Source organism: Ixodes scapularis, unplaced genomic scaffold (assembly GCF_016920785.2).
Source record: "Ixodes scapularis isolate PalLabHiFi unplaced genomic scaffold, ASM1692078v2 ptg000317l_1__unscaffolded, whole genome shotgun sequence".
Lineage (NCBI taxonomy): Eukaryota > Metazoa > Arthropoda > Arachnida > Ixodida > Ixodidae > Ixodes > Ixodes scapularis.
Window position 1 is genome coordinate 236813 of NW_024609960.1, and position 14979 is coordinate 251791.

The window sequence follows — 14979 nt, forward strand, 5'->3', positions numbered from 1 at the left end:
ATTGATTTTGACAAGGCGCTTTTTAACTGTTGAATTCTTTCAAGAGTTATAGATGACTTCCAAAAACTTTCAAAGTGAAATTGGTGCCCGTTCCCGATATCTGACGCCATTCACCTCCATGTATACGCGGAATTTGTAAGGTTGTCATTATTTAAATCTGAAATTTCGGCATCGGATTTCAAATTGGGCGTTTGGAGTGCGATTACTATACTTCGTTTCAGCTTCGGTCCGAGCGCGGCCGATGTTATGAGCCGAAGGGCCAATCAAACAGCGAAAGAGGCACAACGTCATGCCGTGCTCTCTGTAGTTGATAGGACCAGCCAATATTCGCCTTCTCTATGTGCGCGCTCCTCCGCCGGCTAGTCTTATCAAGCACAGAAAGCACACCATGACGCTGCGCTTTTTGCGCTGTTTGATTGGCCCTTCGGCTCATAACATCGGTCGCGCTCGGACCGAAGCTGAAACGAAGTATAGACAAACTACTTCCTTACGTCTACTTGCCTGCAGAGCCCAAGTACATACAGCCAATCATCACAACCCGTATAAAAAAATAAAATAAAAAAAGAACTTGTATCGAATAACGATATCAAGGAAACGATCTCCCATTAGAATGCTATGTGCGCAGATATAGCTTTTGTGTGAGGACGCTATCTCTGACCCATAAGTCGCTGGCATATCTTTTGTCGACAACTGTGATTGACTTTCCGCGTACTCCGCGGAAAAGTTGACCCGCAAGCTTCGTTCATAAACAGTGTGTCGATTACTCGTGTAAATACGGTAGCTTATTCTTGAGAAGAAAAAAACAAAGTCAGTTTTCGTTTTAACCAAACAGCCAGTACAATGTCAGTATCCACAACAACGTGTTGGTCCCAGATAAACTGGGGCTGTCATAAAGTTAATCCCGAACTGCGGACCTAACAATACGTTTACATCCTTTTTCTTTGAAGTCTCTCCTGTGTCGGGGCGCGTTATGCCGACGTTATAGTGTATTCACATGGCGTTTTGCCACGGCAGGGTTCATGACCAAGCTGGAGGTGGAGCTGTGGCAGTCCATCCCGTCCACGGAGTTCAACACCTTCTGGGTGCCGTGCACCTGGTTCATCAACCTGCTGCGGGAGGCCAGGAACGAGTGCCGCATCACCGACGCCCAGGGGGTCAAGCTCATCCTAGAGGTAGAACGCCAAGCGCACCAGTCGTATCCAAACTTACCATAGTCAGTCACTGACAGGATGAGTGTGACAGTGAGGAGCTACAGTTGTCCTGCCTTCAGCCCGAGCTTCCCACCTTCGAGAACGCATCGGCGTTCCCCCGCAAGGGGCACCTGTGAAAGCAGGTGTTTGGAGAGTGGCGTCTCCACGGACCCCGAGCCATGCGGGTTCGCCCGCCCACGTCTGGCTGTGCGTGGCTTTCCCGTGTCCGGGGAAAAGGGCATCCTGGTGGTTGAGCCGAGCCCGGGGTAGGTTTGGACCCTTCGGGGCCCCCCGGGCGAGGCAATACATCACTTCGGCCCCCGCTTCCCGTAGACGGGTGTCCTGGCTTGGCCCGACCAGGATGATTCAGTCAGTCGCCTTTTCTTCTACTATCCCCTCCCTTCTTTCTTTTTTCTCTGCTCTTCTCTTTTTCATTCTCACCTTCTTTGGCGGCAAGGGCTAACCTTGGGTGGAGACAGATACCTTTCTCGAACCACACTTGGTTATAGTTACTTGGTAGCACTGGTAGTGTAGCATACCCAGCCAAGCCATACTTGCTATGGGGTGCTACCTATCCCCTTGTTGGGCTCGGTGGTGGGTGGTGCGCCACAGTTTCTGAACATCCTCCGCCTTTCATGGCTTCCGCAAACCCTAAACCCGGTTCGGGACGAACCTCTAAGAGGCAGCGTCCAGAACCACAGACCATAGAAAAAGAAACTGTCGAAACATTTTCAAAGTTTTTTGTTATTCACTCACATGACGAGCAAAAACCTGTAGCAAAGATGTCACCTTTTATTGTCGCCAAAGTGCTAGAAAACCTTGTTGGATTTTCTTACAAGGCCAAGAAACTGCACTCGGAAGACCTTCTTGTTGAAGTGAACACTAAAAAGCAAAGCGAAGCGCTTCTCAGACTGACCAACATTGTGGACGTGGAGGTGTCGGTGAGCCCTCACCGTACACTAAACACGGTCCGTGGTGTCCTGTCTGAAGAAGCCTTTCTTTACACCAGTGAAGATGAACTCCTTGAGGGACTGAAAAGTTCAGGTGTCGTTGATGTCAGACGTATAGTGTTCCGCAAGAATGGTGAAAATATCCCTTCAAAACATGTTATTCTCACTTTTGAAAGACGGGCACTCCCAGAGACGGTCAAAGCCGGTTACCTCAACTGTCGCATCCGCCCATACATCCCCAACCCCCAGCGGTGTTTCCGTTGCCAGCGCTTTGGCCACGGATCACGCAGCTGTCGTGGGAAGGAGACATGTGCCAAATGTGGAAATGAGGGTCACGTGTCTGATGGTTGCGAGGCAGAGGCACACTGCGCAAATTGCAGAGGACCACATCCTGCCTACTACCGAAGCTGCCCCCTCTGGAAGCAAGAGAAGGACATCCTCGCAGTTAAGGTTAAAGAAAACCTGTCGTACGCAGATGCAAAAAAGCGCTTTTCCTTCCTTTCTAAGGGAGGTTATGCCGAGGTGGTGCGCAGGGGCCCTGCACCACGCTCGGAGACAAAGGCCACTCAGGTCTCTCCTGAGATCTTGGTTGCCGACCTAAAGGCCCCATCCCCACAACAGAGGCAGCATGCTGCTCCCCTGGGCAAGGCCGGGCCGGCGATAGCCGTGCCCGCCCTCCCTTTCAAGACGGTGGCAAGGGGTCAGCGGGCTCACTCTTCTCGCGGAGAGGGCGCTCCAGCTGACTCCTCTGCTCAGGACAGGCCAGCACTGGCTGTACCTGTCAACACAGGCCGCACTCCTATGGAGGAGAAAAAGCAAGTTCCTCAGCCTCAGTCTCTGGAGAGACAGCCAGGAACCAAGGAGCTGTGTGGGTCGCATGCAGCTCCCTTGTCGGGAAACGAGGTGGAACAGATGGATGGGGTAGAACCCCTCCCCAGTTCATCAACCACCCTTCCACCCAGTTCTGGTCGTGGCCGCGGATCGGGGCCTCGCGGCACGGACCTTCCCAGGCCGGCAAGCAAGTCTGCCTGCAAGGCTCAGGAAAACACTAGCGCTGCCTTGTCTGCCTCCTCGTCGACTCCGGGTTCTGACCAGGACGAGATGGAGTGGCAGACTACTAAGAAACAAAAATCAAAAAAACCTGTAATTCCTCCGAAGTGAAACAACTGACTCACCTTTCCATCTGCTCCAGTTTTTTGTCCCTAAAATGGCTTCAATACTCGTCCAGTGGAACTGCCGTGGCCTTCTAAGAAACCTGGACGATGTAGAGCATCTTCTGGAGGAGTACAAGCCACGAGCGCTGTGCTTGCAAGAGACTCATTTGAGTCCCAGTCGCTCTAATTTTCTGAGACGTTACCAGGTTTTCCGGAGGGATCGCCCGGGCTCTGGCAATTCTTCTGGTGGAGTTGCGGTGGTCCTCCCGAGAGACGTTCCCTGCACTGAGGTCCCACTGTCCACACCACTTGAAGCAGTGGCAGTTCGGTTCATGCACCATAAAGCTCTGACAGTATGCTCTTTATATTTACCACCTTCTTTCACCTTGAAATGTTCAGATTTTAACTCGCTGTTAGATCAGCTTCCAGAGCCTTTCCTTTTGATGGGCGATTTTAATTGTCACAACCCTTTATGGGGGAGCACACGTCAAGATGTCAGAGGAAAAATTGTTGAGTCAGTTTTAACCACACGAAGTCTCTGTCTTTTTAACACGGTCCAGCCAACCTATTTTAGTCCGTCATCTTTGTCATCAACTTCCATCGACCTTTCAATTGGTTCTGCTATTTTACTTCCAGATTTTTCCTGGAGTGTGGATTCCAATCCACGTGGAAGCGATCATTTTCCTACTCTTTTAACCTGTAGCGTAGCCCCTCCTTTAATTCATACACGCCCGCCTCGTTGGAAGCTTGACAAGGCTAATTGGGGCCTTTTTAAGCAGGCATCGCTTCTAGCATATTCTCGTCTCGAAAGTCTCACAATTGACGAACTCAATCATCTTTTAACCGAGCGCATTATCACAGCCGCCAAGTTGTCCATCCCGCAGACATCTCAATTTCTTCCTAGGAGGCCAAAGCCCTGGTGGAATTCGGAATGTGAAGAGGCACGCAAGAAACAAAATCGGGCCTGGGGTATTCTGAGACGATACCCCACTAGAGATAACCTCATATCCTTTCGGAAAATGAAGGCCCGTGCACGCTACGTCCGAAGAAAAGCCAAGCGGGAAAGTTGGCAAGGCTATGCTTCCACTATAAATAGCAGTACCTCACCTAAGGAGGTCTGGGATCGAATACACAAGATCAATGGTTCCTATCATGCATTTAAAATCCCCCTGCTTTTTAGGAATGGAACATGCCCAGACACACTCGAGGAACAAGCTGATATTTTTGGAGAACATTTTGAATATATATCCAGTTCACATCATTATTCATCTACTTTCCTTCGACACAAGCTGAAGGCTGAGAGCAATCCCTTGAAAACCTCAGGAGGTGAACAGGGAGAATATAATGCTACATTCAGCTTGCACGAGCTTCTCGCAGTTCTTCATAACACAAAGCCCTCAGCTCCTGGACCAGATGGTTTACATTATTCAATGCTGCAGCATCTTCATCCTTCTACACTCGATGTTATTTTATATCTTTATAACCGCATATGGCAGGAGGGCTATTTTCCTTCATCTTGGAAGGTAGCACATGTCCTTCCACTTTTGAAGGCTGGTAAGGATGCTTCTTGTGTTTCCAGTTATAGGCCCATTGCTGTTACCAGCTGTCTCTGTAAGACACTAGAACGAATGATTAATCGTAGACTAATGTACTATTTGGAGCATGGTAAGGTACTCGACAAATTTCAGTGCGGCTATCGTTCATCAAGGTCTACAGTCGACCACTTGGTCCGTCTCGAAACTGTTGTGCGTGAGGCCTTTGCGCACGGGCAGCACTGCCTCTCCGTGTTCTTCGATCTCGAGAAAGCGTACGACACGGCTTGGCGCTTTGGCATTTTGAGGGACCTGTCTGACCTCGGACTACGTGGTCGCATGCTTCGTGCAATTCAGAGCTATCTAGACAGGCGCACCTTTCGAGTTCAGCTGGGAAACACACTCTCCCGTGAATTTCTGCAGGAAAATGGAGTGCCGCAGGGGGGAGTGCTAAGTTTCACCTTGTTTATAGTTAAAATGAACTCCATTGCTTCAGTAATCCCTCCGTCGGTGCAGTACTCTCTTTATGTCGATGATTTACAAATTTCAGTTTCCTCCTGTAACCTCTCAGTCTGTGAACGCAGGGTTCAGCTAGGCATCAACAAGCTTACTAAGTGGGCTGACAGTAATGGGTTCAAGTTCTCTCCTGAGAAGACTGCATGTGTTTGCTTCAGCCGCAAACGTGGAATTCTTCTTGAACCCTCCCTAACAATCTACAATAGTAATGTTAGTGTTCAACCTCAGCACAAATTTTTGGGTCTTACGTTTGATAGTAAACTGAATTTTATTGCTCATGTAAAAAGCCTGAAATTGAGAGCTCACAAATCTCTCAATATCCTTAAAGTTCTCTCGCACCGGTCTTGGGGCTCAGATCGATTGTGCCTCCTGCGGATCTATCGCTGTTTGGTACGCTCCCGACTAGACTATGGCTGCTTTGTTTATGGGTCTGCCAGACAGTCTGTGCTCAAGATGTTGGATCCCATTCATCATCTTGGGCTTCGGTTGGCTACAGGTGCGTTTCGTACATCCCCTGTGCCCAGTCTATATGCAGAGGCTAACGAGTGCTGCCTCGAGAGACGTAGATTCGCATTGGGCATGATGTACTCTCTTCGCATCCGATCTGTGCTCCAGCACCCTACTCGAGAAGTTGTTCAAGAAACACGCTCGGAACGACTGTTTCTTGCAAAACCTAGCGTGATCCCTCCGTTCAGTATGCGACTGAAGACCTTGGCCGAGTCTGGCGGATTTGATGTGGCATCCCAGGTAGTAGAATTTCCTGGCATCATAGCACCTTGGGAGCACCCTGACATACACTGCAACCTGTCTCTTGCACAGTATAACAAGAAAAACACTCCAAGTGCTGCGCTTCTGCAAGAATTTTATGAACTGGCTCAATCGTATGAAGATCATACAAAGTTCTATACAGATGGAACAAAATCTGAGACCTTTGTTGGCTGCTCTGTCATTGGCTCTTCAGTGGAAGTTGTAAGGCGGATAAACACTGCCGCTACCATTTTGACAGCGGAGCTGTATGGCCTCCTGCTGGCTACGGAACACATAGCCCGCCACAGGATACCGCTGGCAGTAGTTTTTACGGACTCTCTCAGTGCCTTGCGAGCCATCTCTTCTCTGCTGCCTACAAGGAACGCCCTTGTTGTTGAAGTTCAGAAGAAAGTTATTGTGGCAGCTAGAAAGCATTGCACCATTGTCTTTTGCTGGATTCCCAGCCATGTTGGTATCCCAGGCAATGAGGCGGCCGACCGTGCCGCTCGCACATGCGTCAGCAGGGAGGTAGACATAAAAGGAATCCCTTACGTGGACTACCGCTCTTCTGTAAGGTATCGCATACAAGCCCAATGGCAAGCCGAGTGGAATGAAGAGATCTACAATAAGCTGCATCTCATTAAGCCAAACCTGGGTGAATGGGCAAGTGCCCGACACCGAGAACGGTTTTATGAAGTAATACTGTGTCGTTTGCGCATTGGCCACACGCATCTGACTCATGGCTACTTGCTCCGTGGGGAGGATGCCCCTTTGTGTGAACAATGCGATAAACCTCTAAGTGTTCTCCATTTTTTAATTGAGTGCCCTTTCTACGAACGGGAACGCCAATCTCACTTTGCACAGTTGTACAGAAATCACACTCCCTTACACCCAATGCTTTTGTTGGGTGATGAACCATTCGTGGCTTACAAGCAGGTTTTTAAGTTTTTAGAATCTATTGGTCTTCTACATCAATTGTGAATTTCAGTTTCTCACTCATGCCCATTGTTGTTTGTGATTTAATCCAGTTTTATGTCTCATTCCTTTATTTTTAACCCTGACCACTAGAGTCCTTTCTTCTCACTTACCCTCATTGCAATAGTTTCCTTCTTTGGCGCTCTTTGGCCTCAGCAGCCCTTGCGCCATAAAACCCCAATCCCAATCCCAATCCCAGCATCGGCGTTCCGTGCGTCACGGAGCGCCTGGTTGAGGCCGGGCGTTCGAAGGACACGCACTGCCGTTCTCTCTCTGTCGGTAACCACGTGCACACTCATTCCCTATGCGGAGTGCAAGATCGTCTGCTTCCTTTGCAGGGACTGTGGTGACGTCAGAACGCCGAGCTCTGATTGGCTCAGATTGAAGGAGAGTGGGTGGACATCAACGTTACTAAAACACTCAGTTGGGAAACTCCCATAGGGACAGCTTTGAAAAAGTGGCCCCAATTTGTCTCCGAGCACCGAGCTAATGACGAACACAACGCCACCATTTCTCCCGCAGCGGCCTCTGGAAGAACTGCACGTGACTTCTATTATGGCTATAAGAACAGATACAGCGGTAGAGGTTACAGGGGTGCCACCCCCATCTCCCCGGCGGACGCGCCGCGTTCAACTACAGACGTTAAAATGCACCTAGGTCAGGACGTGCTACCCGAAAGGCCCGCTGAGGCATAGTTGTATGAAAACAATATTAATTGTTCCGCAAAGCCTTGCGAACTAAAGATGATAAAAACATCACGCGCCCATCATTAGGTACTAAACTCCAATAAATTTCATACAAAAAGAGTCTTTTCCGTTTGTTTTTACGCAAAAACAGGCTTTCAAAAAGCTCAAGGGCGCTGTTGTCGCATTTAGCTCGGTCTCGGTGGACGCCAGCGGCCCAGGTTTCGACGGCGAGTTTCCCAACTGAGTGTTTTAGTAACGTTGGTGGACATCAAGGAAGCTTGCTTTGAAGTCTACCCACTATCCTCCGGTCAGAGCCAATCAGAACTCTACGTCGTTCTGACGTCACTTCAACCCCAGCAAAAGAAGCAGACGACTTGCGCTCCGCATACCTGCGTTGTACACGGAGCTTCGATAGGTGTAGCTGCACTCCTCCGTTTCACCCTTCCCAACACCCGCAAGTAGGATGATTCGTAGCAGTTTCCGGGTACACACTCCTGTAAAATGAAAAGCGTCACAGGAGTGCTGCGTCAGCATAGGCTGAAACTTATATCCTCACTAATTTAACTACTGCCTTGTTTCTTTTCTTTTTCTTTTCTTTTTTTCCTTTGAGGAGTTAAGTAAGCGCACATATGATGAAAACGTGTGCGAGAAGCGAGAAGGAAGGAAAAAAGTACCTGCTTCTCTAGAAATGGAGAGACGCGAAATAGTGGAATGCCGAAGCTGGGGCACGCGCTTGCAAGAAATGTGAGCTTTCTGTTCCGCGCCCGCTGGAGGGTTAGCGTTGGCAGTGCTTTCTTTCAGAAATGGTACGCACGACCATTTTCACGTCGTCGAGGAACAAAATACGTCCCAGGTTAGTCTGTTCAACATCACCACAAAGTACAGTACGCTAAGTTTTCTGACTCCACTGCCTTTGTCACGATAGTGCGGGAAAAGGAGTAAATTTCGGGTTACCAAAGGTCGGCATTTTAGGTCGCCCTCACTCACCCTCACCCTCACAGCCACACTTACCTAAGCCCCTCACTCACCCTCACCCTCACAGCTACACTCACCTTCAGCCCCTCACTCACCCTCACCCTCACAGTCACACTCACCTTCAGCCCTTCACTCACCCTCACTGAACCTCACGGCCCTCACGCACTCACCGCCCTCACGGCCCTCACGCCCCTCACTCACTCATGGCCCTCACGCCACTCACCGCCCTCACCGCCCTCACGGCCCTCACCGCCCTCACGGCCCTCACGCACTCATAGCCCTCACGCCACTCACCGCCCTCACGGCCCTCACGCCACTCACCGCCCTCACGCCACTCACCGCTCTCACGCCACTCACCGCTCTCACGCCACTCACCGCCCTCACGCGCCTCACCGCCCTTCCGGCCCTCACACCCCTCACGCCCCTCACGCACTGATGGCCCTCACGCCTCTCAGGCCAGCTTCAGATGGGGCAATTTCGCCCAGAAACTTTACGTCGCAACACCAGCAACACGGGCCGCCCGCGATCACACGCAACAACGAATTGCTGCAATTTGCCATCGTCATCATAAAATTTTATTTTTCTTGCACTATTTAGACACAATTACGCGTTATAAACGTGTTTTTATGCATTTAAATCTTGTTAAGAATACTAAAGCACCTTTCTCAAACAGTTTATTTCCAAAAAAACGATCGATTTCAAACCAGAACTAAGTCTTTCGGTGTCATCATCACCGGCACGAGGTATCACGTGAAAATTTTGCGTCCCTGATTGGATGCAGCCGCTTCAAACGCATTCGAATTGCTCCGAGTTGCATGGCCCTCACGGCCCTCACGGCCCTCACCGCCCTCATGGCCCTCACGGCCCTCACGGCCCTCACCGCCCTCACGGCCCTCACGGCCCTCACGGCCCTCACTACCCTCACGGCCCTCACTACCCTCACGGCCCTCACGGCCCTCACCCTCACCGCCCTCACGGCCCTCACGGCCCTCACCGCCCTCACAGCCCTCACCGCCCTCACGGCCCTCACGGGCCTCACTCACCCTCACACTCATGAATTTTCCTGGTTCAGAAACTCACTCACCCTCACCTCACCTGTGAAGATGAGGGTGAGTGAGGGTGAGTGAGGGCCCTCATGAGTGAGGTTTGCCGAGGTATGCTGTACGATTTCCGTCGGGTAAGCTTCCCCGCAGCATGACGGAGACAGAGGTGAAGCCTCCACCCAGTGAACGGACCTACGCCGAAAAGGAGTCGTCAGAACGCGGACGATGGCGCGACGCTAACGGTATTGCTGTTCCTGAAAGCAGAGATATTTGTTCGTCATGCTTTATAAGACACACAGACAACTCGAAAGCTGGGGAACATCTGGCGATCTGTATTACATACCTCGAGTTTGGGAGCGCCGCTACCCCTGCGTGAAAGCAGGCCACGTTGTCGTATCTGTGGCGTTTACGCGGAGATCAAAAGCTGGCCTGGCTGGCCTCAGGAGCTTGATAGAAAGAGAGAAAAAAGAAAAAGAAACAAAAAACAAAAACAAAAAACAAAAAAGAGATAGAGAGAGAGAGGGAGGGGGAGGGAGAGAGAGAAAGTGCGAACAGAAATGGCGCAAAGCACGGAATCTGTGTGCGCAAGAAGATAGGAAATATATTTTACCTAGTAGTGAGTATCAGGGAATAACAGACGGGCGTTTCTTGAGTAATGAGAAGCAAGGCAGCCTGAACCGAGAAGACATATACCACACGCTATGTTTAATCCAGAAAAACAACAACAAAATTAGGGTCGTTTACAAATCTCTGTAATGCGAAATTAGAGCACAGCTCTTGAGGTATTTTGATTTTGCAATATACCGTGCTAGACATTTAAAAAAAAATATATATATGTATACAGTCAGGCCTTCGTTTTCCTGACCTAGGCCGGACTCCGGCCGAAACGTCGAAGAATAAATCGTCCGTTATTGCTGTTTTCACTATGGTTTTTTTCGTCAGTTATAGATCACTCACCTCAGATACTGGTTCTGCCCCCTCCTCCTCCATACCTTCCCCTCCTGCCACAGCTTCCCCGCTGAATTTAGCTGGAAAATTGACGCCCCGTGACCTCAACTCTAACTCAATTTCCCCCTAAATTTAGCGGGGAAAATGACGTCACATGACTTCGTGTCACGTCACCTATGAACAAATTCCGTTTCTCTGCTAGATTTAGCGGGAAAATTGACGTCACGTGACCTTAACACCTATTCCATCCCCCGCCAAATTTAGTGGGGAAACTGATTTGGTGGGTAGGTTTGTGACGTCCCATAATGCAACACTGAGCATTCAGTTTTCCCGCTAAATTTAGCGGGGAAACTATGGCGTTACATAATGCAATGCGCGCGGTTACGCAGACGGCGACGCCGTTATACGCGAAAACGGGCACCTAAGAGCTGCGTTCTAAAACAAACCGAATAAGATTATATTGCCGCGCGCAAGGCTGAGAAAGCAACGCTCGGTCACGGTCCTCCAGAAAGTTCCCGTTTATTCATGTACCGCACGTAACTTCTATCATTTATCCCTGCTTTTGTTTTCTAGAAAGTGCGTGTTCACTCTCGCCCCGATCACGCGACGCTCGAACCGCTTTCGCCGAATCCATAGAGTAATATACACAAGGTAAAGAGCGGACACTGCCATAGGCCCCAGCGGCCCAGATAGACCAGTGACAGGTAGCGCTCCTAGCGGGCGGTATTAAGTGTAATCTGATTCCGTTTCCGGTCAAGTTAGTTTCGGTTTCGGTTTGGGCGTTTCTGCCCCGGTTCTCCGGTACCCTTTTCTCTCTCTTTCCTCCCCGCCTCGCTCGGCTCTCGGGAGCTCCTTGACTCCCGAAGCCGCTGTTTCTTTTTTTTTTTTTTAATACTGACGCACTTTTGCTTTATTTTTTACGATAGAGTCCGTGCAAAATGTATCAAACAATATTTCAACTTACTTCACAAAGCATAAGTATATATATTTCTTGTTCTTTTTCTATTGTAAGGCATTGAAGTTACACAATCGCCGCATTGACTCCTGGCTGGTGGAGCATTTTGGGGTCAACAACAGTAAGTGGTTCGAACACATTTTATTGGACCACATTCATGTATACATGATTTACTTCAGAAGCTCTGTATGTTTTATACGAAAGAGATCGATACTCACAAAAATAAATGAATATGAAGGACTTCGGCATATCGTACACTTCGTAATAGATTCTTAACGGAACCAAGTTAACAAAACCTTTCCACGGTGAACATGCTGTATGATACATTCACTTTCACGCCGACTCGGGTACGGGAAGTAAGTGCAAAAATAAATAAGACATCGCTATCATTACCAGTCATAAGAGTATGATAACAGTGCGAAGCACACGCCGGATAGTACAAATTCCCGATTTCCGGCAAATATAAAAAAACACCAATTTGCATAGCCTCAAGCCATTACCAAACAAAGAGAACTCTATTCGAAATCTGACAAGATTCAACGTCCCTAAACATTCCCCGAAATTGTTCAGAAAAGAAATATCGCTTCAGAAAAAAGCGGCTTAAAGACTATGGACAGTGGATACAAAAGTGGATACATTTTCTTTCAAATATTTTTAGCCTCTTAACACTATTTTCTATCACAATTTTGTAGAAAGTGGACAAATATTTTTGTTAGGGAGCCGTGATACGCATTCGCTGGAAAAAGGGGAAACAAATATTTGGAGAGCAAGCTGCACCGCCCACTTAAGCACTTTTTGTTTTTGGTTTGGCAACCGCCTCTGTTAATACACTACTAACAGTTAAACCTGTCTCGTTCTTATTAACCACTGAAGAGTGCAGCCGAACTTTGTCCGAATTCCGGTTAAGAAATCAAACATGTCAACACAAGCGTATTCTGCAAAACAACTTTAAAATACCCTTTGTGGTACTCCTCTGGGCAAAGGCTAAAACCACCCAGACCTCAAAATGTGCTATACAAGGCGGCACAGACTCCTCGAACATGTGTCACACTCTCTATTATGGGAAGAAAGTCATTTTCTAGTTGCTAAATAAAATGAAAGGCAGCCTGTGATGGTACTACTAAGTTCCCGAAGAATTTTCCAGGCACGTGGTATGCTTTAGGAACAAGACAGTACTGGTGAGGCCTGGTCAAGTTATTAGACTCATCCGATAGCAGCTGAGAATAGCCACAGCTGTAAGTTGTCTGCTCAAGCAAAAGCTTGATCAAATAGTCCCAAACGTAATAAAAAAAGTGGACGAGTCATCAATTATGTTAGACCTGATGTCTGATGCCAGCTCAGAAATATCCTCTAGTGGCGGGAAGTTATCAATTGGAAGACATTCCACAATGTCTGAAATTAAACTTTCATGGTGCAAAGATATTTGCAACTTCTTTAGGAGGTCAGCCTTGTCATCCTCTACGTTTTCATTGTCCGACAGTTTGAACAGTTTCTTTATCCAGAGGTGTTTTAGTCGTGAGGTGAACTGATCCACATTTGGGTTTGTGTTGCAGCCCAGCATTTGTCGTATATTGCTTCATAAACGTTCTCAAGTGTGTCTTGCTGCAGGCGTCGTGTAAGTAAGAACTTCAAGTCATGGCTGCTTGAAAGCTCATCACAGAGCATGAGGAAACTTTTTATAGTAACTTGCCACCCAATGATGGCTTATGGCTGCCTCCTACTTTGGAACTGCCATGCTGAAATCCATCCGAGTTACTGGTGGAAAAAATCAAGTATTTCAGATTCTCCCTTCAGATTGGCATGACGCAACTTCTGCCCTGTCTTCTTGAATTTTTTAGCTATTTAGACAGTCAAAAAGTATGCACATCCTATCACAGAAAAAGGCTGTAGCCATGGCTGCCTCAGGAAGTTCCTTGGCATAAACAAGGAATATGATTGCAAGAAAGAGTAGACCTGTGGGGCACAATTTTCTTCCATGTTACAGAAAGGTTCTTGAAAAAATGTTTCTCTCAGTAAGTTTCGGAGCCAATTGCAAGCTCATCTCATGGATAGAACAATAAAGTTCAACAAAGAAGACCACTCAATGACCTCATTTCGAATGCAAAGTTTGTGGGCTTGGAGATTGCTCTTGGTTGTTTTGGGAAGGTGTGGAACATCAAAGACAAAGTAAACGTGTTCGTTGTGAACTTCAAGAAATGCCTTATCACCACACACACCAAGCTGATGTTTGAAGCCCCCTAACCACAGACCACATGTAAAGCCAACAGTCTTAAAGGGGCGATGCACTGATATTTTTATTTTGCGCAAATACCGCTTAGAACGAATCCCTGACGTTAATGATCTGTGAAATACCTGTTCGTTTTCACCACACGCAATCGAAGTCGCAGAAAAAAAATAAAGAAAAACGAGAAGAGTTCACCCCTCAACTCGAAGCCATAACAAGCGGCCCCGTGATCTGGAGCCGATTATATGCCGCCAATGTTGATCATAGCCATGCGCTGGGGTTGGCAAGGCACAGGACACGCGCTGAGTTCAAGACATTGTTATGGTTCGGCTGTTGTCGTCATTGCAGCGATTGGACACAGGACACTACCCGAATGTTTCTCGAGCTATCGATTATCACGAGACCAAATCGAGTGTCCACGCCATGCTCGGGTCCAATCTATGAGCCGTATTCAAATATCGTCACTGGGCGGTACTGCTACCGCCCAGCTACGTCATCAGGTTTTTCGAAGGAGAGATTGAATGAAAACACTCGGTTTTGTCCTCGAACTTACAGCGCAACAAAGGAGTTTCTTGGTCAGTGGCGTTGCGTGCGAATATCCTTGAGTCCCACTAGTGCCAGTAAGCTTGTGTAAAGTGAAGACCATTCCCATTCAATATCGTTGCACCGCCCCTTTAAGCTCCCGAATGAGAGAAATGAGGAGACTGCGTTAAACAGAAGACGTTGTTGGAGTGTGCACAACAGTGTATACGCAAGGGGCTAAACGCACCTCCTGGAAATTTCAGACAGCATAACAACCAAGGCTCTATCTGCAATGTTAGAGGTTCGTTCAACACCGTCATCTGTAAACCCATGGACAATGTCGTGTGCTGGGTCGTAAGTTAAATTCTTTTTTTAAAACAACCTCATCGGAAATCAACATGCACACTGGTTCAAGTGCAGCCAGACAGCCCGGCAGAAAGAACAGCGCGAGAAGCTCGAACCGATCGGCTGCACGAATTCACGCCGAGCATGCGAGCACGCGGGCGGTCATGCGTCACCTTGATTGATGCAAAGTCGACCGAAAATGATGCAGCAGAAAGCA

The 14979-nt window shown here is 48.4% G+C and overlaps 1 protein-coding gene across 1 annotated transcript in view; it reads left to right on the forward strand.

The window, feature by feature from the left end:
• Positions 1-14979, forward strand: part of LOC8050565 (bestrophin-3) — a 48911-nt gene that overhangs the window by 10281 nt on the left and 23651 nt on the right. The window contains exon 5 of the mRNA XM_040222850.2: positions 1015-1172. Coding sequence (XP_040078784.2) covers positions 1015-1172 — 158 coding nt within the window. The remainder of the gene's footprint in view (positions 1-1014; positions 1173-14979) is intronic.